The sequence below is a fragment of the Budorcas taxicolor genome, chromosome 16 (genome assembly GCF_023091745.1).
Source record: "Budorcas taxicolor isolate Tak-1 chromosome 16, Takin1.1, whole genome shotgun sequence".
Lineage (NCBI taxonomy): Eukaryota > Metazoa > Chordata > Mammalia > Artiodactyla > Bovidae > Budorcas > Budorcas taxicolor.
Window position 1 is genome coordinate 66773049 of NC_068925.1, and position 26631 is coordinate 66799679.

At 41.4% G+C, this 26631-nt stretch overlaps 1 protein-coding gene across 1 annotated transcript in view; it reads right to left on the reverse strand.

Moving 5' to 3' along the window:
• NIBAN1 (niban apoptosis regulator 1) overlaps positions 1-26631 on the reverse strand; it is a 169784-nt gene that overhangs the window by 9740 nt on the left and 133413 nt on the right. The window contains exons 6-10 of the mRNA XM_052654001.1: positions 16159-16274; positions 9734-9838; positions 9251-9413; positions 3827-4014; positions 784-945 (exon numbers count right to left, since the gene is read on the reverse strand). Of these exons, the coding sequence (XP_052509961.1) occupies positions 784-945; positions 3827-4014; positions 9251-9413; positions 9734-9838; positions 16159-16274 (734 nt within the window). The remainder of the gene's footprint in view (positions 1-783; positions 946-3826; positions 4015-9250; positions 9414-9733; positions 9839-16158; positions 16275-26631) is intronic.

Genomic DNA, 26631 nt, shown 5'->3' on the forward strand with positions numbered 1-26631 from the left:
TGTGATCTGAACACAATAGCTTTCCTCTCAGCACTTTCAACGCCGAAGTGAATTTATCTAAGACTCTATCTCACTACTAGCTCCCTGAAGTGGGGTCTGGCACAATGTCCAGCCCACAGGAAGCTCCCGAGGAATATTTGTGAAGTAGAATTGTGCTCTTACGGCTTCAGTGATCCCACCCTTCCTTCACTTAGAAAGCATTAGAATATGGAACGAATCTGTTGCTATTCATCCCTGTTTCTAAAGAAAAAGTTGTTTATTGGAAGGAAAAGGAATCTATGAAGTAGACTCAAGAAATCCAAATTTAAAATTGTGATTGAGTGACTGATTTACTTTTAACTAGATTATGGAATTGATTCAAGCTAGTGGTTCTCCATTCTGGCTGCAAATTAAATGCAGTAGGAATGGGAGTGGGAGAAGTCTTTTTAATTACAAAAAAATAGATATCAAAATCACTGGGAGTGTGGCCCAGACCTCAGTATTTCTTAAAAGCGCCCCAGATGATTCCAACGTGAAGCCAACATTAATAGCACTGACTTGAAAAATCAGGTAATTATCAATTAATGCTACTCTATTTCCCTGAGACATTTCTTTTCTATGATGCTCATCAACGTGGAAAAAATGGAGCCAGCTGGAACAGGACAAAATACGTTGTCACTCAACATGATGGCTGAAGAAATGGGCCCCGTTTCCCCAGCTATGCCAGCACACCTGTCTCATTTGCTGCGCTTGATTCTCTGCAGCCCCATCCTATTCCACCACAGATGACCCCGCCGCCCCTACCTCTTGCATGTAGTTCTGTGTCCTCTGGACCACCAGATCGATGTGGGGGAACCTGAAGCGGCTCTTGAGATCCTGAAGGTGCTCCTGAAGCAGGTTGACTTTATTATAACAAGGCTCCATCTTCACGGAATCCAGTGGAAGATTCATAATCTGCTCTAGATGCTGAATTTTGGTGGAGGGGAAAATGACACACCTTCAGACCTAGGAACTATATTATATCACTATTGTGTATGTGCGTGCTGAATTGCTCAGTCATATCTGATTCCTAGCAGCTCCATGGACTGTAGCTCACCAGGCTCCTCTGTCCATGGAATTTTCCAGGCAAGAATACTGCAGTGGGTTGCCATTTCCTCCTTCAGGGGATCTTCCTGACCCAGGGATTGAACCTGCATCTCTTGTGCCTCCTGCATTAGCAGGCAGATTCTTTACCACTGTACCACCTGGGAAGCCCATTACATGACTATTACATAAATTCTAAACAATCAAACATATGTTATTAGAATTAATCACTTCTCAGATCCCTATATCTGTGATATCTTCATTGTCTTATTTCCCTCCTTTGATGGGTCCCTAGGACAGCTCTCTTGCTAGGATGGAGACAGGCAGAAGAACCAACTGGACAACGGACACACCCAGGGATGCATTCCATGGGACTCCAGTCTTGTCAAGCTCTTGATGGACTCCAAGTACCCACTTCCAGAGCTCAAGAGTTCAGGAAGTCTCTTTGGCATGTAGAACTGCTGTTGGGCTCACAAGCCTCCAGAGCCTTGTTTCATGAGAGACATCCCTCTCAGAAAATCCCAGGGAAGTCAAGATGCCCCCTGGACTCCTGGACTCTAAGAGTAAAGCCAGAGTCCCTGGAGCTCTCTGAGGCTCTGTCTGTGCCCAAGGGCTTCCCTCTGCTAGTAGATGGGGGGTGGGGGTATGGGGAGGGAGTGAGATAGAAAGAAGCATGGCCTAGAAGAGGTATCCAGTTTTAAAAACTGGGGTTCCCCATCCTCTAGTCTATATAAGGGATAGCTTGATCAATGAGGCCATGCAATTTCCAGCAAGAGGACAGCAATAGACCTCACCTGCTAAAGACTTTAAGTATTACCAACACATACTTACACTATGAGTGATTTCACCAACTGAGTGCATCCTATTTTCCAAGCCTATTTAAAAGCGATTTAAAAAACTGAATTTTGGAGTTCTAGAATAAACAAGAGGGTAGGTGGAGAAAGAGAAAACAGAATGAAGCATGCTGAAAACACAGGCCTAGGGAGAACCAGGGACTAACGGGATAACTGTGAACAGACAGGATGTACTTGCTGTCTTGAGTTTCAGGTCACAGAAAAGAGATAAATCTAGATTTGTAGATTTCTCTAATGAAAAATTTAACAAGAGCCCACTTTCATGGTGCTTGTAAGAGGAAAATATTACTCCCTTAAGAAATGGGTTCTAGAGAACTCCATTGAAGTAGAATTAATGACCAAAACCATGCTGTCAAACTTGCCCCTTGTCACATAATTTGCAATGTGTCTATTTTTAAAAATAGCAATTAAACAGACAGGAGAGGAAAAATCAGTTACCACTTTGCTCCTGTAAGACTGGCAAAAAGTTGAACAACTGATTCCCTAAGGCTGATGAAAAGAAAGTCCTTTATCATGTACAATTGGTGGAAATGTAAAATCTAAATCCTTTTTGGGGGATGTCAATGGAAACATCAGTTAACATGAGAAAAATTCCCACCTTTCAATCTAGCAATCCTGTCCTAGGAATCAGATCTCATATAAATAAAAGCTTCAAAGTAAATGAATATATGTTACAAGGTTATTTATTGCAGCTTTGTTCCTGGTGCTAGCAACATTTGGAGGGTTGAATAAATCATGGTGTATTGGTACATGAAGTATTATGCAGCTGTTACAAAAAATGAACTAGAACTAGAACATTAACTTAAAAACAGTTTCATGAGGTATTTTTGAATAAGAAAACAGAAAAGCAAAGCAATATATACATAATATAATCCCATTTTTCTAAGAGCAAACAACCTAAAAAAACATATCCCACAAAATATGTGTTTTATATGCTCTATGAACATGGAGAAAAGCACAGAATAGCATATGCTGAGTTATTCACACTAGTTGCTTGAGTGGGAGGAGGGGATGTGGGGAAGGAGGGAAAGTTAAGTTTTAGAAAGGCTACCATGAGAAACCTCAAAATACTAACAAATGATCTTGTTTATATATAATTTCGTGTATGTATGCATAAAAAAATAAAGGTGTTTTTTTTTTTTTTTGGTTTTATCCACTGGCTTGACTTGTAGGGATGTTCATCATGATACAGCAAGTGTAAAATAAAGCTGCCCAGTTATGTCTGTCACTTTAGGATACAGCGAGTCCTCTGGAGGTCTTGTTGAACCAGACTGCTGCTGGGCCCTACCCCAGGGTTTCTGATCTGATAGTTCATGGGTGAGGCCTGAGAATCTGCATTTTTAGCAGCCATATAAGGAGGATGATGATACTAGTCCCAGGAACATACTTTGAGAAACACTGGTTTTTGTCATGCTTTTGGAAGCAAATCAATCAAAACACAAAACGTATATAAATGAGGATATATGTGTATATATTTGTACAGGCAAGGACAAAGCATGTGAGAACACATACTAAGCTATTTATATGGGTAAATTCAAGGAGTTAGAAGTGGAGATACTTTAGGAGTTGAGGGTGGGCTAGAATTAGGTGGGTATGAGCAATGGCGATTAATTTTGCCTTTATGTAAGTATCTTTGTATACTGTTTAAGTTATACAAGCATGTTATTATTTTTGTAATGTGAAAACCATTAATAAAGGAAATCAAGTAGATGGATGGATGAATGGATGAATGAATAATGTGGATGAATGAATGACAGAAAGACTAGATGAATAGATGGAAAGGCAGATGAATGGAAGGCAGGGAAGAAGAAAAGACAGGAGAGAGACAGGAGAGAAAAAAGAAAGAATGAATGGAGACAAAGACTCACAAAAAGACCATTCACACTCCACTCCTTTGCTTCATACCCTACCTCCTTTAGCTGGGCACTGTCTTTGGTGGTCTGAAAGCTCTGGCTAAGTTCATCCACTTCTTTTTCAAAGAGTGAGCGCAGTTCACTGAATCCCGAGCTTACAGGTCCCATCAGCTCCTCCAGAATGGACCCCAGGAACGGCTGCACACACTCTGCACAGCTTCTCTCCGCTGGCTGAGCCACCATCGCTGAGGTGGGAAATAGCCAGGAAACTGTGAGTGATGGCAAGACTGGATTCAGAGGCACCGGAGCCAGGCCAGGCTGGACAGTGCCCCACGGAGACACTCAACAGCAATGCCAGCTCAAGCAGACAACACAGTGTGTCCTGTGCCAGCACTCACCAGAATGGAAAACCATCAAAGAGAATCTCTCCTTGAGAACGCGAACAAAGAGAAACCCCTCCCCAAGATCACCTCTGCCCTAGGATTAAATACATTTTTCCGCTTAGTCCTTATGAAGAGACAATGCCTAACACAAAAAAGTGAAAATGTTAATGACTCATCTATTTCCTATCAATCATCACCATTATAAATTCATAGTTTGTCTTCTGAAAACACATTTATTAGGTTTTTAATTCATTTTTCTAAGAGTTAATCAGTTGATCTAATTCAATTTTCCTCCCCTCTCCTCAAGGGCCTTTTAAAAATTCAAGTATGGTTTCTTTTTAGGCAAAATGGAAACAAATTCCAATCGGTTTGCCACACCGCCTCCCATCCCCACACCCAATTTTTAAAAACATGCTATTATTCCTGATAACCAAGGATGAAAAACTAAGTGACAAAAATATAAAGAGTACAGAAAATCATAAAAAGGGACTAAAAGGTTCAGTTGGTGATGGACAGGGAGGCCTGGCGTGCTGCGATTCACGGGGTCGCAAAGAGTCGGACACGACTGAGCGACTGACCTGAGTGAAAAGGTTCAGGAGGGAGGGGACACATGTATGCCCATGGCTGATTCATGCTGATGTATGGCAAAAGCCATCACAATATTGTAAAGTAATTCCCTGCCAATTAAAATAAATTTAGAAAAGGATTTAAACAATGTAACCATACTCTTACTTCCCAGAGGAAACACTGCTCTTCGATTTAGAAGAGGACCATAGTAAAGATCCTGATCCAGTACGTCTGGATAGGCCGTGGAAATCTGGTTTTTTGTTTGTTTGTTTGTTTTAAGTGTTGAAGCAGTTCTCATGATTAGCCAGGTTGGGAAGCACTGCGGCAGTAAAGGATATCTGAACTGGAAAAGGCTTGAGCTCGCGCTGTGGATGAAAGGCTAGTTTTGTGGAGCTCGGTAAGCCACCGAGCCTTGTCACAGGACCATACAACTGAGAAGGGAAGTACAGATTCATCTTGATGTCCAGGTCCTCATCCTACGGATGGGGAAGGGGGCCAGGAGATGTCAGATGATTCCACCAAGGCCACACCCTAACTTTCAGATCCAGATTTACAATTCAAATAGACTTCTTATTTTCTATTGGCAAATAACTTGCTTATGGTGAGAAGAATGGCCGCATTCTCACTTCAATTTGCAGAAATCTTTCACAGGGTTACAAAGGATCAGACTGCCTCTTACTCTGAAAATCTGATATGACCACTACTATTGATATTATGTACTTATAAATATTTGAGATAGAAAATATTAACCAGGTCATAGAATTACTAGGGGGGGAGAAAAACCTTTCTATTGTATAATTCAATGAAACAATCTATGACTCCTAAAAATAACTAACTTACTTGATACCAAAATGCAAAATTGTTTGCTAGGAGGATAAATGAATTATTTATAAATTAACTCTGCGAGAAGAACTATGTGAAAAGTGTCTAATTGAAATTTCAGAGCAATCATGGTCATAGCTAATTTATAGTAAAGATTTAGTAGTTGGCTGGTATGCCCTGCTGGGTGGGGGCAGAGATGGGCACAGGGAGGGGTCGTGGGTGGCCATGCTCCTCTCTGCCAGACCTCCCCTTGCCTATGTACCACCGTGGGCTCCAGCCCCCCTCTCTGTGCCTTTATCCAGCGTTCCTTCCACCTCTGCCTTCCTTCCTCCACTTCTGTTTATAAACGTCCTACTCACCTCTTCAAGGCCAAGTTCAAATTCACCCACTCGGAATACCTAATGCCCTGAACCACCACCCAGCTTCCTGAACTATGGTCTACTGGTGTTTCCCTACGATCAAATAAATTTTACATCCCACACAAGTATGCTCTGCTATTTTTCAGGGATGCAGAGATGAATCATGTGTTGTGACACATTAATTCATGAGCTGTACATTAATTCAGTTGAGCAGAGTGATGAAGAGAGAAACCCTGGAGCTGCGGGGTGGGGTTGGTCTGACTGTTTCCTACTCTACCTTTGGAATCTCAGGCAAATTACTTCATCTCTACTTCAGTTTTCTTATCTGTAAAATGGGGCTCATAATAGTAATTACTCTGAAGGTTATGGTGTGAATTAAATGAGTTCACTGTGTTCAAAATGCTCAGAACTGTGTGTGATCCTCTGGAACGACTCAGAAACTGTCAGCTCTTACTGTACCTGTGAATAATATCATCCTTTCCAATTAACTGACATTAAAACATTCCTCTCATTTTGAGGGGCCCACATGACTTTTTTTGAAGCTGAAATGGTTCCTGCCTGGGAATCATTGTGCCCTCTGTTCTTGCCTCTTTTCTGGCATTTACCATATTTTTTTCCTTCTGTTTTGGTGTCTGTGATGTGACTTTTATTCTCTTCTCTTCTTCCTAGGTGCCTCATAGCCCTTGTATTCAGCAGGGGCAGGATAAATGCTTATTAAATGATTCGGTATTTGTGCAGCAGAATTTAAGCCAAGAATCATATGGGAGGAAATGGAGAGAAAGCTACTTTAATACTCTCCAAGTTTTTTGAAATCCAAAGCCCTTTATCAATGCAGTCCGATGTGCACTTTCTTGTTTTAAAGGGGAAGAACAAGAGGCCTGGTGAAAATGTTTCTGATATTCCATTTTTAAAAGACCTGATCATGACTTCCTTTCAAGGCTTCCTTTAGGAAACTAAAACCAGTCCAGAGCAGAATATTTTTCCATCTTATGTGAAGGGATTTAGGCAAGAGAGAAAGAGAGACTCATTTAATTCAGGCCAAGAGAATGGCCGCCATTAGGCTCAGCTCAGCTCCAGTCAACAGGAATATATTTGGCCGTGGCAGTTTAGTGTTGGCCATTTTAAGTTGTATAAAGCATTTCAACATACAGTCAACTCCAGATCAGTTGTGCTAATAAAGGAATAAGAGACCTGGGTAATAGGAACCAGAAAACAGTCTGAAGTTAATTTATATCTGGCTGGAGAAGACATCGCATGAACAGATAAACAATAGATTCAGACGCACACGCCTTGGCTCTAGTTATGCCTCCTGCAACCTCCTCTCAGGAGGACTTGTTAGAAGAGCTCAGAGTGAGCTAGGCTGCAGTATGAACAGAGCCTGAAGTGTAGAGGATAATCCTCCAAGCAGAAAATCCCATTAGGTTCCACGTCTCTTGAACACAGGAACTAGATCTTCCCTGTTCGCTGCTAAAGCTGCATCGCCTTGCTCAGAAAGCACTTAGTGAATGTCTTTTGAATGAATGACTGAGTGAATAATTTGAAAACTGACTACCTAAGAAAATTGCTGATAAACAATCACAGATAAGCCAGCATGCTTCCCTCTGAAATGATGTTCAGTGTGGTGTGCTTTGGGGTATGTAGGAGGCAGAACCATAGAATTTTATTCTGTAGAATTTTTTAGAGGCCATCTAAAGCCTCCTGTGAGGAAAGAGGAAAGCTTTTCTCTGTCAAGGGCCAGGTCAGGAACATTTTCAGCTTTGCTGCCCGTAAGATCTCAGTTCTAACAACTCAGCTATGCTCCTGCAGTGCCAAAGCAGCCACAGACAATACAGAAAGGAGTAGGCACAGCCATCTTCCAGTAAAATGTAATTTATAAAAATAGTGGCAGGCTGGATTTGACCCAAGAGCCTCAGCATGCAGACCCTGATCTCACGGGCCCTTGTGATTTCAAGAGGAGGGCACCAAGGCACACAGAAGTTGAGTGACCTCCCTGAACCCACATACCCAGCTGACATTAGAGCTGGGGCCACAGATGGTCCCTGATTCAACTTTCAAGCTTTCAAGTTTACAATGAGGTAAAGAAAGCATTACCCGTTCAGCAGAAGTGTTAGTTGCTCAGTTGTATCTAACTCTTTGTGACCCCACGTAGTGTAGCCCACCAGGCTCCTCTATCTATGGGATTTCCCAGGCAAGAATACTGGAGTGGGTTGCCATTCCTTTCTCTAGGGGATCTTCCTCACCCAGGGATCAAACCTGCATCTCTTGCATTGCAGGCAGATTCTTTACTGTCTGGGCCACCAGGGAAACTACTTCAGATTTTGAAATCTGATCTTTTCTGGAGCAGGTGAGATGCAGTATGATGCTCTTTTTGGGATGCAGGGCAGGGTTAACAGCCACAGCTCCCATCAGGCACAGGATCACAGGCATAAACAACCAACCCACTGACAGCCATTCTGTACCCAGACAAACCTTTTTGTTTTTCCCCTTCAATACACTATTCAATAAATTACATGAGATATTCAATACTTTATAATAAAACAGACCTTGTGTTAGGTGATTTTTCCCAACTATATGCTGATATAAGTGTTCTGAGCATGTTTAAGGTAACTAGGCTAAGCTATGATATTGGGTAGGTCAAGCGTATTAAATGCATGCATTTCAATTATGATGAGTTTATTGGCTCGTAACCCCATGATAAGTGGAGGAAGATCTAGATTTATTGACTCTAACCCAAAAGCTTTTTTTCTTATTAAAGGAAAATCCATCCATTATTCACTGATTTGGATATTCACTGTGAGTCTGCATATACCAGACACGGTACTAAGCACAGGGAATGCCTGAGTGAACTGGGGCGGCATGGCCCTACTCTTTAAGAGCTTACAGCAGGTGGAGGGCAGGGCAGAGCCATTACAATTTGGTGTAAGAGGTACAGAATCAGGACATACAGGCACCACTACAGGCAAGAGGCACCGTTTCCTCCAGCCCGTGTCACTGAAGTTTCCATGGGGAGGTCCAGACCCTTAACAGCACCACTAGCATGCTCCTATTACAAGTACTACCACTTTCTCCCAAAGTCCCTCAGTTTAATTCTCCTCTGAAGCTATGAATTCTCACCATGTACATGGTAAGTCACTTCAGTAGTGTCCGACTCTGTGCAACCCTATGGATTGTAGCCCACCAGGCTCCCCTGTCCATGCGCTTCTCAAGGCAAGAATGCTAGAGTGGGTTGCTGTGCCCTCCTGGCAGAAGGGTTTTTTACCACTAGTGCCACCTGCGACGTCTCACCCTGTGGAAGAGCCTTAAATGCACAGCTTATCTAGCCCATAAGAGCAGGCATTATCTCCACTGACCTTTGATCTTTCCAATTAAGAAGTTCTTTGAGTTCACAATCTGATCCATGTCTGAACGGATGGTTCCTTCCAGGCCCTTCGTCAGAGCCCTGCACTCCTCCTTCAAGGCACTTAATCCTTCTGAAACTCGATGCTGAACCAGGTGGTAGGCCTCTTCGAGGAGCTGCAACAGAGAACAGCACACAAATTGGGGCTCTGTCATGTGTCAGAGCCTGACGGAGTCAAGCACGGGAGGGCAGGTTAATCACAGATGATCGCAACATAAACAAAACTGTGTGCACATTCTAATTTTTCTTTCAAAGTTTGAGTTTGTTTGGATTAGTCCTGATGTATATGAGACTGAGCAGACTGGGCAGTTCTCCACCCAGGGAAGGAATTACGTCTTAAAAAAAAAAAAGAAAAGAAAAACTAGACCTTAAAAAGAGAAGGGAAGGGAATGTTCATTTTGAGCAGCAGAGCTGGCAGAGCAGAATCATTGCTCACCCCAAACCAGGCCCTCTTCCTGTCGTTCTTCTTCCCCTTCATTCTAGGCAGGATGTCTGTCTGAAGGGTTGGCATGAGCTCCTCCATCACCAGGTTACTCAGGATCTGTCGAGAGGAAGACAGCCACTCTATCTGTGTCTCTATGTCTGCTTGCCAAGGTGGAAGTGAGGGGTGGGATGAATTGGGAGATTGGGACTGACTTATATATACCACTACATATAAAATAGGTAACTAATGAGAACCTACTGTAGAGCACGGGGAACTCTGCTCAATACTCTGTGGTAACCTATAAACCTATATGGGAAGGAAATCTAAAAAAGAGGAGATATATGTATAGAAATAGCTGATTCACTTTGCTGTACGGCAGAAAATAACACAATGTTGTAAAGCAGCTATACTCGAATTAAAAAAAATGCTTAAGTGAAAAAACAAAAAAAAAAAAAAAAGAGGAAGAAGAAAGCCTCAGAGCTAGTTTAGTTGGTAACACTTAAATCTGCGCATCAGGCCAACTGAAGGTGTCATAACTGGCCACCCCTGTCCTGAATATTCATTGGAAGGATTGATGCTGAAGCTCCAATATTTTGGCCACCTGATACATAAAAATGAACTCATTGGAAAAGACCCTGATGCTGGGAAAGATTGAAGGCAGGAGGAGAAGGGGATGACAGAGGATGAGATGATTGCATGGCATCACTGACTCAATGGACATGAGTTTGAGCAAACTCTGGGAGTTGGTAATGGACAGAGAAGCCTGGCGTGCTGCCGTCCATGGGGTCTCAAAGAGTCGGACACGACTGAGTGACTGAACTGACTGACTGTCCAGGCTACCTAAGATTGTCCTGCACTCCATGAAATCTGTTAAGTTAATAGTTTAACTCTGGGTCTGAGACCTCAGAAATCTCTAGGAAGAGTCATAGAGGGTAAATGTTCTAAATATCTGCAGGGAACAGTCACGCCTGCTGACATTTTCCTGCTGGAAAGGACAAATTCTTCAACTTGAACCTCTACTATTTGAAATAGAACAATCGAATGCATTTAGGATAAGAGGGGAAACATCAATTATGGATAAGGGTATCCTTAGCAAAACTGTGAAGGGAGTAAGGCTTGGTTTTGGCAGCTTGAATCCTTGTCTGTATCCTCTGAGACCATTGTTTCCTCTTGAACTTCTCTGGGATCTTCATGCTCTTTGTCCCTACTGCACCCTGAATCCCATCTCCATCTTCTTTAAAGTTTAGAAAAAGAAGGGAGTAACAAATACTTTGGAACAACTGGACACTGGTGGGATGAGAATATGGGAGACGGAGTGTCTACAGTTTTCAGAGTATTTTTTTTTTTAATTGTTCCCAAGTCTTTCCTAAAACTTTGCTTGGCTCAGTGGAAGTGTTTCTTTTCAATGTGAACAGTGATTTACCTGTCTGCACATAAGGCCCCACGTAACACTGGCCTTTCTTCTTTATATTCCCCCACGGAATTGGAACAGTTCTGTTGTTTAGGTTTAGGTCTGCCATGAGTTTTGGGGCTCACAGCCCAGCTTTCAATACCAGGCTGCAGCCCAAGATTCAGAACAAGAGTGACTTGGGAAAAGGAGGCAAGCAGAATCATGGTAGAGAATCATTTGACATCTGCTCTGTGAATTGAAAAAAATATTTGTCCAAAATAATTGACCTGCTCATAAACACTCAAATTAAGATTTGAGGAAGACTTTCTTTAAGGTCACTGGTCAGCCTCATGCTAGTGGAAATACTCATGAGCTCACCAAAGTTTGCCTTTCAAAATAGCTCTGTTTACACGGGCTGTAACAGTCTAGATGCACTGAACAGGAACACTCCCAGGGTGGAGGTGGGTGAGTCGCTCAGTCTGCCTAGGTCTGTGAGTTCCTAGGAGAGAAGGCTGGGAGTCAGCGCAGCCAGGGGAGTTCCATCATCTGTGACCATGATTGTAACAGGGGTAGGATTTCCACTAGTCCTAGTAATTCACTGCCGGGGATGTTTCGACCTTTCTTAACCATTATCTGGGGAGCAGTCAAGAGGTCAGTTCAGTTCAGTCACTCAGTCATGTCTGACTCTTTGGGACCCCATGGGCTACAGCATGCCAGGCTTCCCTGTTCATCACCAATCCCCGGAGTTTCCTCAAACTCATGTCCATCGAGTCAGTGATGCCATTTGTGAGGATTTTTGAGGAGTTAAAGAGAATCCTGACATGTGTAAATCCCATAGAAATCAGCAAGTGCCCAAACTGGGTTCAAGTACATAATTAATAATTCATGAACCTTATCTTGCCCAGTGGAGTAACCTCTTGTTGGAACACACCTGCCCAAGAGTGACGGAAGTATTGGCATTGGGAGCGTGAGCTAAGAGCCTAAGGAGACTAAAGCCAGAACTTAAAATCAATGGGAAATATTGTCTTAGTTCAAAAGCATTAAATTCAAGAATCATAATAATTATCCAAATCCATCCTTTTGCAGAGATTGGCTCGAATCTGAGCCTAAGTGTGAAGATTTGAAGATGAAAAAGTTGCACAGTCCAAAGACAAAAAATGCTCCATTTGGGTGGGCTTGTAGTTTGCTTTTAGTCTTTCCCATACAACGTTCCAAGAAATTTGGTTCTATTTTATAACTTAAGGGATTGGAAAGGAAATATGTCTGGAAAATAAAAGAAGGGGGATGAGAGTGGGTTGATGGAGAAGGAGGGGCGGGGAGTGTGAGATTAGGGAATAGCCCTTGGGCAGGCAACAGCCAACTCGGTCTCCTCCCAACAGTTCATCTTTTTTCTGTGTCTGTCAGCCCCAGCCCTCTCTGACTGTGAACTGCTCCTCCCCAGCCCAGGACCTGCTCTGGATTCCCTACCTTGGTCAGCCCTCCATGAGCAGGGTCCAGAGCCCTGGGGCTAGCAGGGAGAAAGCAGTTAATTTAATAAAAACAAATCATATTAATGAAGGGGTTCCCCAACCTTCTTTCTTCAGAATAGAACCCACTGAGTTTTACCATAGGAACCTAAAAATATTTCCTGTGCTTTTAAAAAAAAAGGGTGTGTGTGTACATTTAACTGCTGGAATTTAACTGGGAGATTTTAAAATTCCATCATACATATAAGAAACCAAACACACCATTAGGTTGATGGAAACCAGCAATCCCAGGCTCACTCCCTGAGCGGTTGCTGTGCAGTTGCTCAGTCATGTCTGACTTTTTATGACCCCATGGACTGCAGCACGCCAGGCTTCCCTGTTCTTCGCCATCTCCTGGAGCTTGCTCAAACTCATGTCCATTGAGTCAATGATGCCATCCAACCATCTCACCTTCTGTCACCCTCTTCTCTTCATGTCCTCCATCCTTCCCAGCATCAGGGTCTTTTCTAAGGAGTCAGTTCTTCACATCAGGTGGCCAAAGTGTTGGAGCTTCATGAAGGCATTCCATGAAGGCCACACTACATTTACCTTCCATATGCTGCAGCTGTGTGGAAGGTGTGAGGCCCAGCAATACTGCCCTCTTTACTGAGGCTGACTCCATGGTCTGACCAGGCTGTTGGCCTCGTGCCTTTCATGTTACTGAGCAACCAAGTGTGAAATAATCCATTTAAAGTGGGTCACATTTGAGGTCACCAGAAAAAGATGATGTGAACATATGGACAAGGGAAAAATGTGGATAGCTTTCTGGTCTTGAAACCACCCTGATGTGTGGGAATTTTGAGCTGTTCTCTTAGCCCATCTGGTTAATTTAAAAGCAAATAAAAAATAAATCACATAACTTGTATTTACATTTTCCAAAATGCTTTCCCTCATGACTTCATTTGATACATTTTTAATTGACAAGTAGAAAATATACTGATGCTTTTACTGGGGTACAAATATTTTCACCTTAATAATCTGTCAGGCAAATTATTCTAAGATATTTGCTTTGCCTGGACACTTGCCTAAAATAACCATCAGCACGAGGGCATGCCATACTTGCTGTATGAGTCATTACTATGAAGATAATAACGTAGCATTGCTGAAAATCTTCTGAATACAGTCTCCAAGGGTAGAAGGGGTTAGGATAATGTTATGATTAAGTTCTTAGCAGACATGAAAACAATGCAAATAAATTCAGTGCTTTAAACAAAAGATGTCATATTCTCAGACTCAGTAATGCTATGCCCTTCTCTTTAACTACTTGGTAGCTTCTTTGGGACCTTGACCTGTTTTTTCTGTGAGTCTTAGGATAGACATTGCTTCGGTTCCATGTGTAATGGTTAAGATGAAGTTTACCCTCACCAGGCCTCACACAGGAAAAGTCTTGAAAGTTATTTCCTTTCAGCAGCTTCTTCAAGGTTCACCTAACATGGCTCAAAACGCATTTCGGTCACAGACTGGTTTTGTGACTTGGGCCAACTTCTCTGAACGTTCTTTCTCCCGCCTGGAGGGTATTGGACGAATAATCCTGAAATGCCCTTCCAGTGCTCACATTTTATGAGGTTGTGACTTTACGAAAGAAACTCAGATTCCTGGAGGAGCAAAAGCATTTACTGATTTCTTCTGTATCTTTTTCCCCTTTAAGGTATTTTTTAATTAATTGGAAGATAATTACTTTACAATACCGTGTTGGTTCCTGCCATACATCAACATGAATCAGCCGTAAGTATACATATGTCCCCTCCCTCTCTCCCACCTCCTACCGCTTCCCAGCCCCTAGGTTGTCACAGAGCCCCAGTTTGAGCTCCCTGAGTCATACAGCAAATTCCCACTGTCTCTCTATTTTACATATGTTAGTGTATATGTTTCAAGGCTACCCTCTCAAGTCATCCACCCTATTCTTTCCCCACTGTGTTGAAAAGTCTCTTCTTTATGTCTGTGTCTCCTTTGCTGACCTGCAAATAGGATCATCGGTACCATGTTTCTAGATTCCATATAGCACCTTCCTATGACTGCTGCTAATGCTTTATGATGTCCATATAAGTACAGACCACACATGGTCCCACATACACCTCTAAGGCTGCCTTGCTCTCTGGATGCTTCTAGGTATGTCTCGCCTCACCAGAATGGCAAGGCATGAGTCATTTCACTCTCTCGCACCTTAAAGCAATTCACACGTATCAGCCCAAGGCAAAGAGCGGAAAGCCAATCCCGCCCCCCCCCTCCCCCCTGCAAAAAAAAACACCCAAACTCAATACTCAACTCTCAGAAAAGAATTATTAGGTACCTGCTTTCCATGGGATAGTGAAGGAATGTGAGCTGATATAAGATTTCAAATGAAAGAAAAAACAGATTAAACAAGTACCTTACCTTAACTCAAGGAGCTAAGTAACTATTTAACTTGAATCTATAAACAGATGTGCTTCCTCCAAATATGAGAAATCAATAATTGACTAAAGTTCTTGAGTAAGTCTCAGAATGGGAAATAAATGAGTTTAAAATCTACCGAAGAAAAAGAAGAGGGAGGAGGAGGAGGGAAGAAAGAGGAGAAGGAGACAGAAGAGGAGGAGATTCCGCGTCATATGTTAAAACAATAAAGAAAATGTTCCTAGCCTTAGATATTTAATGACCATATAAAAGCAAGATACCATCTGGCATCTTCCAAATACTGTTCCCTAATAACAAATTTCACTGGCCCCCAAAAGAGGCATTCTGGGCTATGAGGGGAAGTTAAAAAAGAGCATTCTTGGACCCTCTGCGCTTCTAACTAAATAATGTCCACACCCAGCCTCTTCTTCCTGGCTGAGTCAGCCTGTGATTGGTGTCCTCATGGGGGATGGGGTCACATCACGAAACATAGTTTCCTTGGAGATCTATAACAATGTACCTGGTACCAAACCAACCTACCACTCAGCCTCTGATTGACATTTAATCAAGGTCATGGGAAACTACGGACCTGGACCACAGGAGATAGAGCACTAGAAAAGGTAAATGAAACATCTAGAAAACTAATGCTTTCAAATTTGGTATCCTTTAATTACTTCATTTATAAATCATTCCATAGATGAAGACAGCTATTTGCAACCCTGTCAGGCAAACATTATCATTCCTATTTTTTCAGAGGAGTAACCTAAAACAGAGAAGTTAAATAACTTGGCAGGCTTTAACCCAAATCTGCTGACTTAAAGTCCCACCACAAACTTTGCACTATGCCACACTGCTCACATTTGCTGCTAGTCTCGAAGCACAGGTCACTTGAGAGAATATGCTTTTTCTGGAAAGAAATTGGAAGTGGCTCTTCCACTGCAGTTGCAGTTGTCTGGGCTGCCCTGCTGCGGGTCTGGAGGTCTGGAGTGCCCAGTCTGGAGGTCTTTAGAGTGCCCAAGAGCTTGCTGATCAAATGCTTCTAGACAATGAGAGAAATGGCCTATGGAACCACATCTTCCATGCCTGCAATTTTTTTTTGTTTGATAGTTTATTATGATCCTGACCTCCTACCACTTAGAGAACAGGATCCAAAATTCTGAGCCCCATGTTACCTGGACTTCATCCCCAGTGACCATTTCCCACGAGCCATAGTGTCCTTTCTCCTGTCGAAAGAATTGAACAGCTTCCAAAAAGGCTTGGGCTTCAAATGTTGTCTGCTTCATGTAATCTAAAAGAAAGAGGCAAGGGCATTTAGCAAAGAAAAAATTCTTAATTTAATATTCTTCCGTGGTTCAGAGACCATTACCTGAATATTACAAGGAATAGAATCATGAGACACAAAAAAGTTAAGTACTGAATTCAAAGTTCATTTGCAGGTAGGGACATGCCTGGTGGTCTAGTGGCTAAGACTCCATGCTCAATACAGGGGGTCGGGGTACCATCCCTGGTCAGGGAACTAGATCCCATGTGCTGCAACTAAGACCCAGCACAGTCAAATAAATAAATCAATATTTAAAAAAAGAGAAAACAACAACAACAAAAAACTCAAAAGGTCATTTGCATAAATGAAAACAAGCTTTCAGGTGTATATCACATGACTTCCTCATTATACCAGCTGATTAACTCTATCAGTGACTAGACATGCTGGTTATGACCATTTATCATCCCCATTTATCTCTCTTGTAAATGTTTCCTTCAGACATCCAGGCTCTAGTGGCTTTATGCCACCAACTATAACACCTCAGTAAAGCGGACTATTCCTTAAAGTGCCTCATGTATCCAAGGTACACCCTCCTAGTTCCCCAAACAAAGTATCAACTGATATCAACTTTTTGTCAAAAGGACATTAATATGAGGCTGATTTTTGCAAATGAAGGATAGTAATTGTTAAAACACGTGGTAAGAAAGTGTTACTGCTAGGTATGTTACATATGTCAGTGAAATCTCACAAAACCCTCTGAGGTGAGTGTTACTATCATCTCTACTTTGCAGATGAGGAGACTGAAAGCACAGAGGTCAGTGAATGGCCTAAGATCATACACCAATAAGGAAATGAACTTGGGCAGGCTGATTCAAGAACCTACTTCAAAGCACCATACTACTCTACCTCACATATTAGTTTTGGGGTTTGCCTTTCAAAACATATTGGATTTTTAAAAGGTATTATATCTGAGAGGTAATATCCTACCACAAAGGAATAGATACCTAATGGTACAGGGTTTTTAAGTGTGATGAATGGCCTTCCCAGAATTCCACAAATCACTCCATGCATGCAAATATGCTCAATTTCTGCTATGGACTGAATGTTTGTGTCTCCTAAAATTCATATATTAAAATCCCAATCCCCAAAATGTGATAGTTAGAGATGGAGGCTTTGGGAGGTAATTAGGTCACAAAGGGGTAGATCCCTTATGGTGGACGTAGAACCCGTATACATAATATACAATGGAATATTACTCAGCCATAAAAAGGAACAAAATTGGGTCATTTGCAGAGACCTGGATGGACCTAGAGTCTGTCACACAGAGTGAAGTAAGTCAGAAAGAGAAAAACAAATATCATATATTAACACATTTTTGTGGAATCTAGAAAAATGATTGTTGTTGTTTAGTTGCTAAGTTGTATCCAATTCCTTGCAACCCCATGGAGTGTAGCCTTCCAGGCTCCTCTATCCAGGCTATTTCCCAGGTAAGCATATGGAGTGGGTTGCCATCTCCTTATTGGCAGGGCAGAAATAGAGACACAGACATGGAAAACAGACACGTGGGCATGAGGCGAGGGGGAAGAGGGGTTGGATGCACTGGGAGATTGGGACTGACATATATACACTACCATATGTCAAAAGATAGCTAGTGGGAGCCTGCTGTATACCTCAGGGAGCTCAGCTCAGTGCTCCATGGTGGCCTAGAGGCGTGGGATGTGGGTGGGCAGGGAGGTTCAAGTGGGAGGGGATATATGCAAATGTATGGCTGATTTGCTTTGTTGTACAGCAGAAACTAACACAGTACTATAAGGCAACTATATTCCAATTAAAAAAAAAGAAAAGTCTTACTCCCTCGCTCTCCTTCCTTTGTCTCTCTCTTTCACCAGACACCAGATCTACCACTGCCTTGGTCTTGGACTTCCAAGAGTATGATATTTGTTAGAGCAGCCCAAACTAACCCAGAGAATTTTCAACACACAAAACTAGCTCATGGAGGATACAGTGATAACCAAATTATAGGAAAATTAGCAAGGAAGTGAATTTTAGAAATAATCTAACAATAAAGAAATCAAAACTTAGGAAAGGGAAATAAAGTAGGCAAAGTGAAGTGACTGAAAGGACCAAGTATCCTATCTTCTGCTTCTCCCCAGTAGGGCACAAAGTTCTTTTGCCCAGAGCGTAGGATCTGTATTCACAGAGTGATGTTAGATTGGTCAGCTGAAGGCAGCTGATTTGCTGGGGGGACCTTCAAAGCTTTAGCCAATGGGACTGCTCAGTCAGTGACTCAGTGGTTGATTCGGGGACTGAGCAGAAAGAACCTAAATTTAGAGGATCAATCTGCTTCAAAGGGGGACAATCAATTAATAGATTGTAGATGACTCTTTCAAGACTAGCTTACCAGGTCATAAGCCTCAGGAACTTGGAAAAGAGAAACTATAACTCAAGGAATAGCCTCTATAAGAGGATGAGCAAAATTCTTCACAATGAGGATACCATGACGCCCAGAAGGTCCACATTCAAAAATGTGGAACAGTAACTGACATTTTAATATCAACAGAAAGACTGGTTAAAATCTAATTCAGAAAAAGGGCATGTCCCAAGAATCAGGTTTTTAAATGGAAGCATTTTCTTCTTTGTTATTATTTTTTCTTGGTTTGGCAATTGATTTAGTGTTTAACCGAGGTTTGGAAAACACAAATTAAGATTTTGGTATAAAATTGACAACAAGGGGCTGTGATATGGGACTCAGTACACTGGGAGGAACCATACCAACTGAGATGGAAACTGTAATTACTACATTGAGATTCAAAACTGACTCATGAGCTCTTATTTTTAACAGCTGTTTTCATTTCCAGCCTAAGGAAACAAAGAGATGGAAGAAAATGTGGTACTTAGATGAATTGCCAGACCCGTGAGCCTATGAATGAGGTTTAAGTTCTTCAGGTCCTTACAAGAAGCATAAATTTACTTATTTATTCTCAAACTGATCCAAGTAACCGAAGGAAGAATCTGAAATCCTGTAAATACCATGTATATCTATATATATATATATTAAAAAAACTATGACACTCCCACTGACGGTTGATTTTTCAAAGATCTTTGGAAAACATAACTGAAGAAATGAGATTTGAAGGCAAGATGTGGAGTCAGAGAGAAGTCAAAGAAGAAACAGAAGAGTTAGAATGTCGTAATGGTGTAGGATGGAGCACCTTAATACAGGCAGAGAAGAAAAGTATTAGTAATCAAATGGACCATAAAGGAAATTATAGTCATTGAACAGCAGTAATAAAATTTAAAAGAATAAGGACATGAATGTCCATTTTGGACTCTACCATTAAGCCAGACTTAGATCGGATTTTAACTACTCTTTTTCCATATGGTAAAAAGGGTCTAATTACTGATTTCATCATTAGATTTTTAGCTTATAAAGTGATTAAATTAATTTATATAAAACTTTTAAAATAGTACCTGCCACATAATAAGTTGCTCTATGGATACTGGTTCTCATGATTATAAACAAAGTTCAACAGAAACTGCCAGATCATTAAGGAAATAAAGAACAAAGGTTTGCTTTGTAAAGGACAGAGCTACACTGCAAGAGTCATATGATATTCATTTCTTCTAAGCTGCTTGCTGAGGCATTGCTGAACTCAGCCAGAATGTACAGGTGTTTGAAAGAAACCAGATTATCAGTTATTTAATCAACTTCCTGCCACAGATCCCATGGGAACAAATTCCAGGATCACAATCACCCACTCTCCTGCCAACAAGAAATTGAGAGTTAGTTCAATGGCCCCCAGGATCAACAATGGCTTTTGGTCTTTCAGCCTTCTTCCTGCAAGATGACTCACAAAGATGGCAGGCATCAACTCAAACTCAACTTTTCCAGCATGCTGTAGTTAAGAGGATGCTCATCAACGACACAGATGTGCTGAGAACTTAAGCTCCTTCATTTTATGGACAAGGAAACTGGAAGAAGAAATGGTTAATTTCTTAGCTGAAGGTCACACAGCTGGTCAGAATCAGAGCCAAGAGTTGAAAAAGTGCTTCTGGCATGTCACAAGCAGCCTTGGCATTCATGCTCACTTAAATCATAGACTAAGAGAGTTAGAAGTGATCTCAAAGGTCACCCACCCCAAGCTCTTGTTCAATGCTGGGAGCCTTCAGAATTCATGACAGACACTCATCCAGCCTTAGCTTGACTATTTCCAGTGACAGGAAGCTCACAATGTAATGAAATAGTCCTTTTTTTTTTTTTTTTTTTGGTCACTGAACTGTTGTAATTATTTGAAAATTTTTCCTTCTGCTGAGCCAAAATCTGTTTCCACGAACTCTCATTAATCCTGCTTCTGCCTTTCAGAGAAAAATAGACAAGTTTACTCTTCTTCCACACGGTAGCTAAAAGATAGCTGAGTATTCTCATTTTCCTGCAATCATCTTTTAAACAATATAACTTAGGGATTCTTTTTAGAAGTTGGCCCTCCTTTTTCCTTCCTTTCCTTAGTGACCATTTTGAATCTATCAATATAGTTCTTAAATTTAGACCATGATTGAATACACTACAAAGAATATTGTCTAACCAGCACGAATTATGTAAAGTAGAAAGATTATGTTCCTTTTTCTGGTCCCTAACCTTTTTTTCATCAATCACACCATACTTTTGGCTCATACCTTTTTTGTTGTCCAATAAAATCCCTACAACTTTTTCATATAACACCCTTGTCAATCTAAGCCTTTTCTAACCTGTATTTCTGCTTTTGATTTTGGAGTGCAGGCTTTAACACTAGCCTGATTAAATTACAACTTGCTATGATGAGTTAGTGCCCCAGAGCATGCCAAAATCATTTAAAAAAAATTGTAATTCTGTCCCTAGACTCCCATTTACCCCAGTATCATCTGAAAACTTGGTGGGCTTACCTTCTACGTTTCTATCCAACTCACTGACAAAAACATTCATCAGATCAAGGGTGAGGACAGAGGCCTTCGAGACTCTCAGCATTTTAGGAGACAGATGGGAGACACATCTTGGCCATTCAGTCGACAATCACATCCTCAGGGCTAAGATACGGCTATTTTCCTTAGTCTCTTCCTAGTTCTCATCTGTGCAGCTGCATGGAAAACTCATATTTGGGAGACATGATTATGAATTTTTGCAAGGGAAAGAAAGCTCCTCTAGGCCCCGTGGGGACAATTATTCAAGGGGCCAGCCAAAGAGAAATCGCTTTTGTTTTTTCCACTTACACAGATTTACTGCACGTCTGAGTCCACTGAAACGCCAAAGCTCCAAGGCCTATGCAGTCATTCTGGATTTTGACTCTGGCTGCTATGTCGGGACTCCCTGACTCGGGCTGGGTTTGGAAGCTGCCTTGTTATTTTATTTCATCAGTAAACTGTGCCAAGCCACGTTAGCCAATCTGCCTGGTGATTTGTGCGAGTTATGTAACGGCATTACTCACTCCACTGCTATGGGGCTCATCTCACTAATGTATACTTCTAAACTGTCTTCAGCTCCAGGTCATATGTCGTCTTTTTTTAGGAGAGCTGCCGCAAAGCTGTTTTGTCCTAGTTTCTTTTCCAGAGCAGAGAAGCAGCACAGGGGGAAAGGAACCAACATTTCTTGAATTCTGTCATGGAGTATGAACCATAGGAGATGTTTACACACACTATCTCCTATAATTCTTCCAATAATCCCATTAGGTAGGAATTCATATTCCCACTTTAAGGCTGACAAAGAAACTGAGTTTCAGAAAGGTTAGCTAATCTATTTAACCTAGTAGATAGACAAGCAAGGCCTCTTTGCTTCCAATATCCTGTTATAACACTCTCTGGTTTTATTTTTTTTAACTTTTTATTTTGCTATAATCATAGATTCACATTTTTATAAGAAACAATACAGAGAGATTCAATATATCCTCACCCAGTTTTCCCTAATGGAATATCTTGTAAGAACTATGTTGCAACGTCACAGGCAGGAAATTGACATTGATGCAATCTAGCCACCTTATTCAGATTTCATCAGTTTTACTTGCACAGGTTGTGTGTGTGTGTGTGTGTGTGTGTGTGTTGTATCTTAAGAATTATTTAAAATTTTATTTCCATCTCAAAGTTTAGAATCATATAATTCTAGAGTTTGACTATACCTTAGGGATCAGTTAGTCCAAAACATTCATTTAATTAGTGAGTGGCTTGAGGGCTATAATATGATATGCATTATTAATACACAATAAAACCCCCTCATTGGAATTAAAAATGAATGATATCTGTCCCAATAAAATAGTAATAAAAGTCTTTATTTTTATTAAAAAACTTATTTATTCATGACCAACTTAAGCAAATATTTATTACCAAATTGTAAATAATAACTCTTATGAGACCTAGCCCCGGGATTAATCAGAAATCCCTAAATCACATTTTGTAAACTGCCAGACTAACATGTTCATCTACATCTACTGGCCAAATCATACCTGTGTTAGTGAGCACAGACCTCCTAGAAAGAGAAGAGGAATAAGCCAAGAAGGAGTATATGTATCCTGAAGATCCAGGGACCCCAGGATGAATTATAATGGTGTTACTCTAGGTGAAACTACTGTACAAAAGATATTAATACAAGAACTCACCCCGAGGATATAAAAGTGAAGTCACTCAGTCGCATCCAACTCTTTGCAACCCCATGGACGGTAGCTTACCAGGCCCTTCTGTCCATGGGATTTTCCAGGCAATAGTACTGGAGTGGATTGCCATTTCCTTCTCCAGGGGATCTTCCCAACCCAAGGATCGAACCTGGGTCTCCTGCGTTGTAGACAGATGCTTTACCATCTGAGCCACCAGGGAAGTCCTGAGGGTATAAAAGACCTCTTAAACTAAGGAAAGAAAGAAGGTGTTTCCTTTGTTTTGATAGAATGTCTTAACCACACAGAAAACCTGCATTCCTCATCCAGCTAAAAGGGGTGCATCTCATGAATTTTTGACTTGTTCATTAATATTATAAGACTATTAACACAGAAAAGGAAGTGGTGATTACTAAAATAAGCGAAGACAAACTAACCTCATTTCCTTTAGATAGACATATTACTTTGGTAGAATACCTACCATTGACTTTGGAGACATCCTGTATCTAGATTTTAGCAAGGCAAATATTAAGGGTTTTGCATAATTTTGACTGACACACTGAAGAAACTTGGATTAGTTGATAATGCAAATAAATATAATGAGGTAGTGAAACAGCCTAAATGATGGGTGCTGGTTAAAGGGCTGATGTTATTGACACCCTAGAGGAAAAGATTTTCAATTACTTGGAAAAGGTAATATATAGACAGACAGATAGAGATAGTTAGGTAACCCTAGGGTTTCACTTAACTGTGAGCTCAGTGCAAGTCAGTGGTGTGATTCAGTGAAACACAGAGCAGGTGAGGCTGGACAACAGGACTGTGGAATATGTCAAAGACAATGACGGTTACAGATAGACTCTAAGATACACTCCTACTTCCAGCTCATGCTGAGCAATACAATATCTTTTAAAAATGTTAAAAATAAAGAAAAAAAGGTGGAGTACTTCTAAAGAAGACCAAGTAAATGAGGAATCTCACAGCCTTGGCAAGAAAAAACCTAGAGGGATGAAATCATGTTCTGTGAGATCTGCAGTGTACAAGAAGGCTGGATTTGTTCTGTGTAGATTCCAGATACTAGAGTCAGGATAGCATGGTCCAAAGTAGAGTGTGGCAGAGTTTGACTCAGTACTCTGAGTCAAAATTTCCAACATTTAGATTTATGTTAGAGTGAAATAGGCTCCAATAAGTTGTCAAAAGTTTCAAGATGAAGTGCTCGATTGGGGCTGAGTTACCCTGCAGATGGTGTACTGCTGCTGCTGCTGCTGCTAAGTCGCTTCAGTCGTGTCTGACTCTGTGTGACCCCAGAGATGGCAGCCCACCAGGCTCCCCCATCACTGGGATTCTCCAGGCAAGAACACTGGAGTGGGTTGCCATTTCCTTCTCCAATGCAGATGGTGTACAGACTTGCTTAAATCTCTCATCGTGTACCTCCTCACCACAGCACTTAGAACAATTAAAATTTCATAGTTGCTAGTGTAATTATTTAAATAGGCCTTTTTTCCAAGACTGTGAACTCTAAGAGGACAAGAGACTGCTCTTTGCATTCATCACTGCACCCTCAATACCTGGTCGAGTGTTTGGCACATCAGAGAGGAAAAGAAAGAGGGAAAAGAAATGAGGGAAGGAAGGAAGAGAGGAAGGGAGAAAAGGAGGGAGAGAGGGTTTCAAATACCAGAGAGAGGGCTGGACTAAGTCTCTCTATAAAGTTCCTTCTAAACTGAGATTTCTTGATTACAAACAAAAACCAAGCATTGCAAATGAATCAGATTCTCTTAGTAAGTCTTTCCCCTACTATTGTAAAGAGCTTCTGAAGGAAATGGATATATTAATCTCAGTGCTTCTCAGACTTTGTTGAGCATCAGAATCCCCTGGAGAGCTTGCTTAACTGACTGTTGGGCCCCACCCCAGAGTCTCTGATTCAGCAGGTCTGCTCTAGGGCCCCAGAATTTGCATTTCTCTGGAGCTCCCTTTTCATACTGTGAAATCAGTTCTGAATACTCATTGAAAGGACTGATGCTGAAGCTGAAACTCCAATACTTTGGCCACTGATGCAAAGAACTGGCTCACTGGAAAACATCCTGATGCTGGGAAAGGTTGAAGGCAGGAGAAGGGGACAACAGAGGATGAGATGGTTGGATGGCATCACCAACTCGATGGACATGAGTTTGAGCAAGCTCCGGAAATGGGTGATGGACGGGGAAGCCTAGCACGCTGCAATCCATGGGGTCGCAAAGAGTCAGACACGACTGAGTGACTGAACTGACTGAATGAGCTCCCAGATGAGGCTGCTGCTGCAGGTCCAGGGCACACTTTCTTGAGAACCATTTCTTTACCCAACATGAAGGGAGTGTTCTCAAACAGAAGAATCACCTCAAGTGCTTATTAAAAATATGATTCTTGACTTGCCCCAGAGATTCCAATTTAGCAGGTGTGGGATTGCACCCAGGAATCTGAATTTAAACAAGCTCTTCAGGTGATTCTGTTGCAGGTGGTTTGCCAACCAGATTTTGAGAAAGCAAATTACATAGAAGCAAGAGATACAGTGGAAGGTTGTGGCTCCTGAATGCTTAGTGTTTTGATGATGGCTTTCTCTCATTGTCAGGTTAAGAAATGTCCCTGTTGGTCATGGGTAAACCTATGGCTGATTCATGCTGATGTTTTGTACAAACCAACACAATACTGTAAAGCAATTATCCTTCGATTAAAAATAAATAAAACAAAAAAAATAATCCCCTTTGTCAACTGCTTGCTCACTTAATACAAATGAAACCTTTCTACTTACTCAAGGTGATGTATAAAAACAGTACTATGATGAAGATTTACCAAAGGTATGTGGATAAGGAGCCACTTTAGGTTCATAAGGACATCATCTCACATGACTGGAACTCTACCCATGGAGGGGAACCCCCATTCACTTCAGAAGCAGTTATCATTGTCTGGACATAAATCATCAGATGCAATCCTAGTTGAACCTCATTTTCCTTTATTTTGAAACTCAGTGGCTATGTGGGCTATATCTTCTGTGGCAGCCTTCTTTAGCATATATGATCTCACTTTCTTTATCTTAATTTTTTAACACTTAAAGAAATAAAAATGACCTATGCTCTCATCTTTTCCCAAGATGAGGATGGTATAATTAAACTCCTGATAAGGGAGGAGACAACAGTTCATTTTTTGCAAATACTGGGAAGATACTCTACGCCTCGAAGCTAGGTTCATTGAATATGCCTCCCATGGCCCTGAAAGAGTTGGTCTATCACCCTGTGTATCTAAGATAGCTGAACAGAATCAGACCAAGAGAACAAAACAAAATCAGTCATTTCCTCTCTGCCCAGGGCAAACATCTACGGCTTTAGATGGGAGAGAGCTGTAGTTCTAAAACAGTGAGTGCGGAACTGCTTCCCAATCTTCTAATGACTGTTTGTGGAGATGATGCTGAAATGCCTTAGGAGGAAAAAATAATTACATCCCCCCAAATCTAAGCAAAACAAATGAAACCTAATTTCCTCTTTAAAATGTGAATTTTAAAAGAGTACACCATATAATGCTTGCTTACAGGCTGTTCTGACTGTGCACACACTCAGGTAATCTTTCAGCTCAGACCATGGAAACGGGGTCAGCTGCCCCTCACCGATACTGTGGGGAGTTGTATGGCTTAATCCCTGCAGGCAAAACCTAAACTCGAGTATTCAGATGCTCGGGGAAGATGCTTCTCTAGCCACAACTTGTCTTTCATTTTTGATGACACTTTCTCTTATTCCCGGAAACAGCTG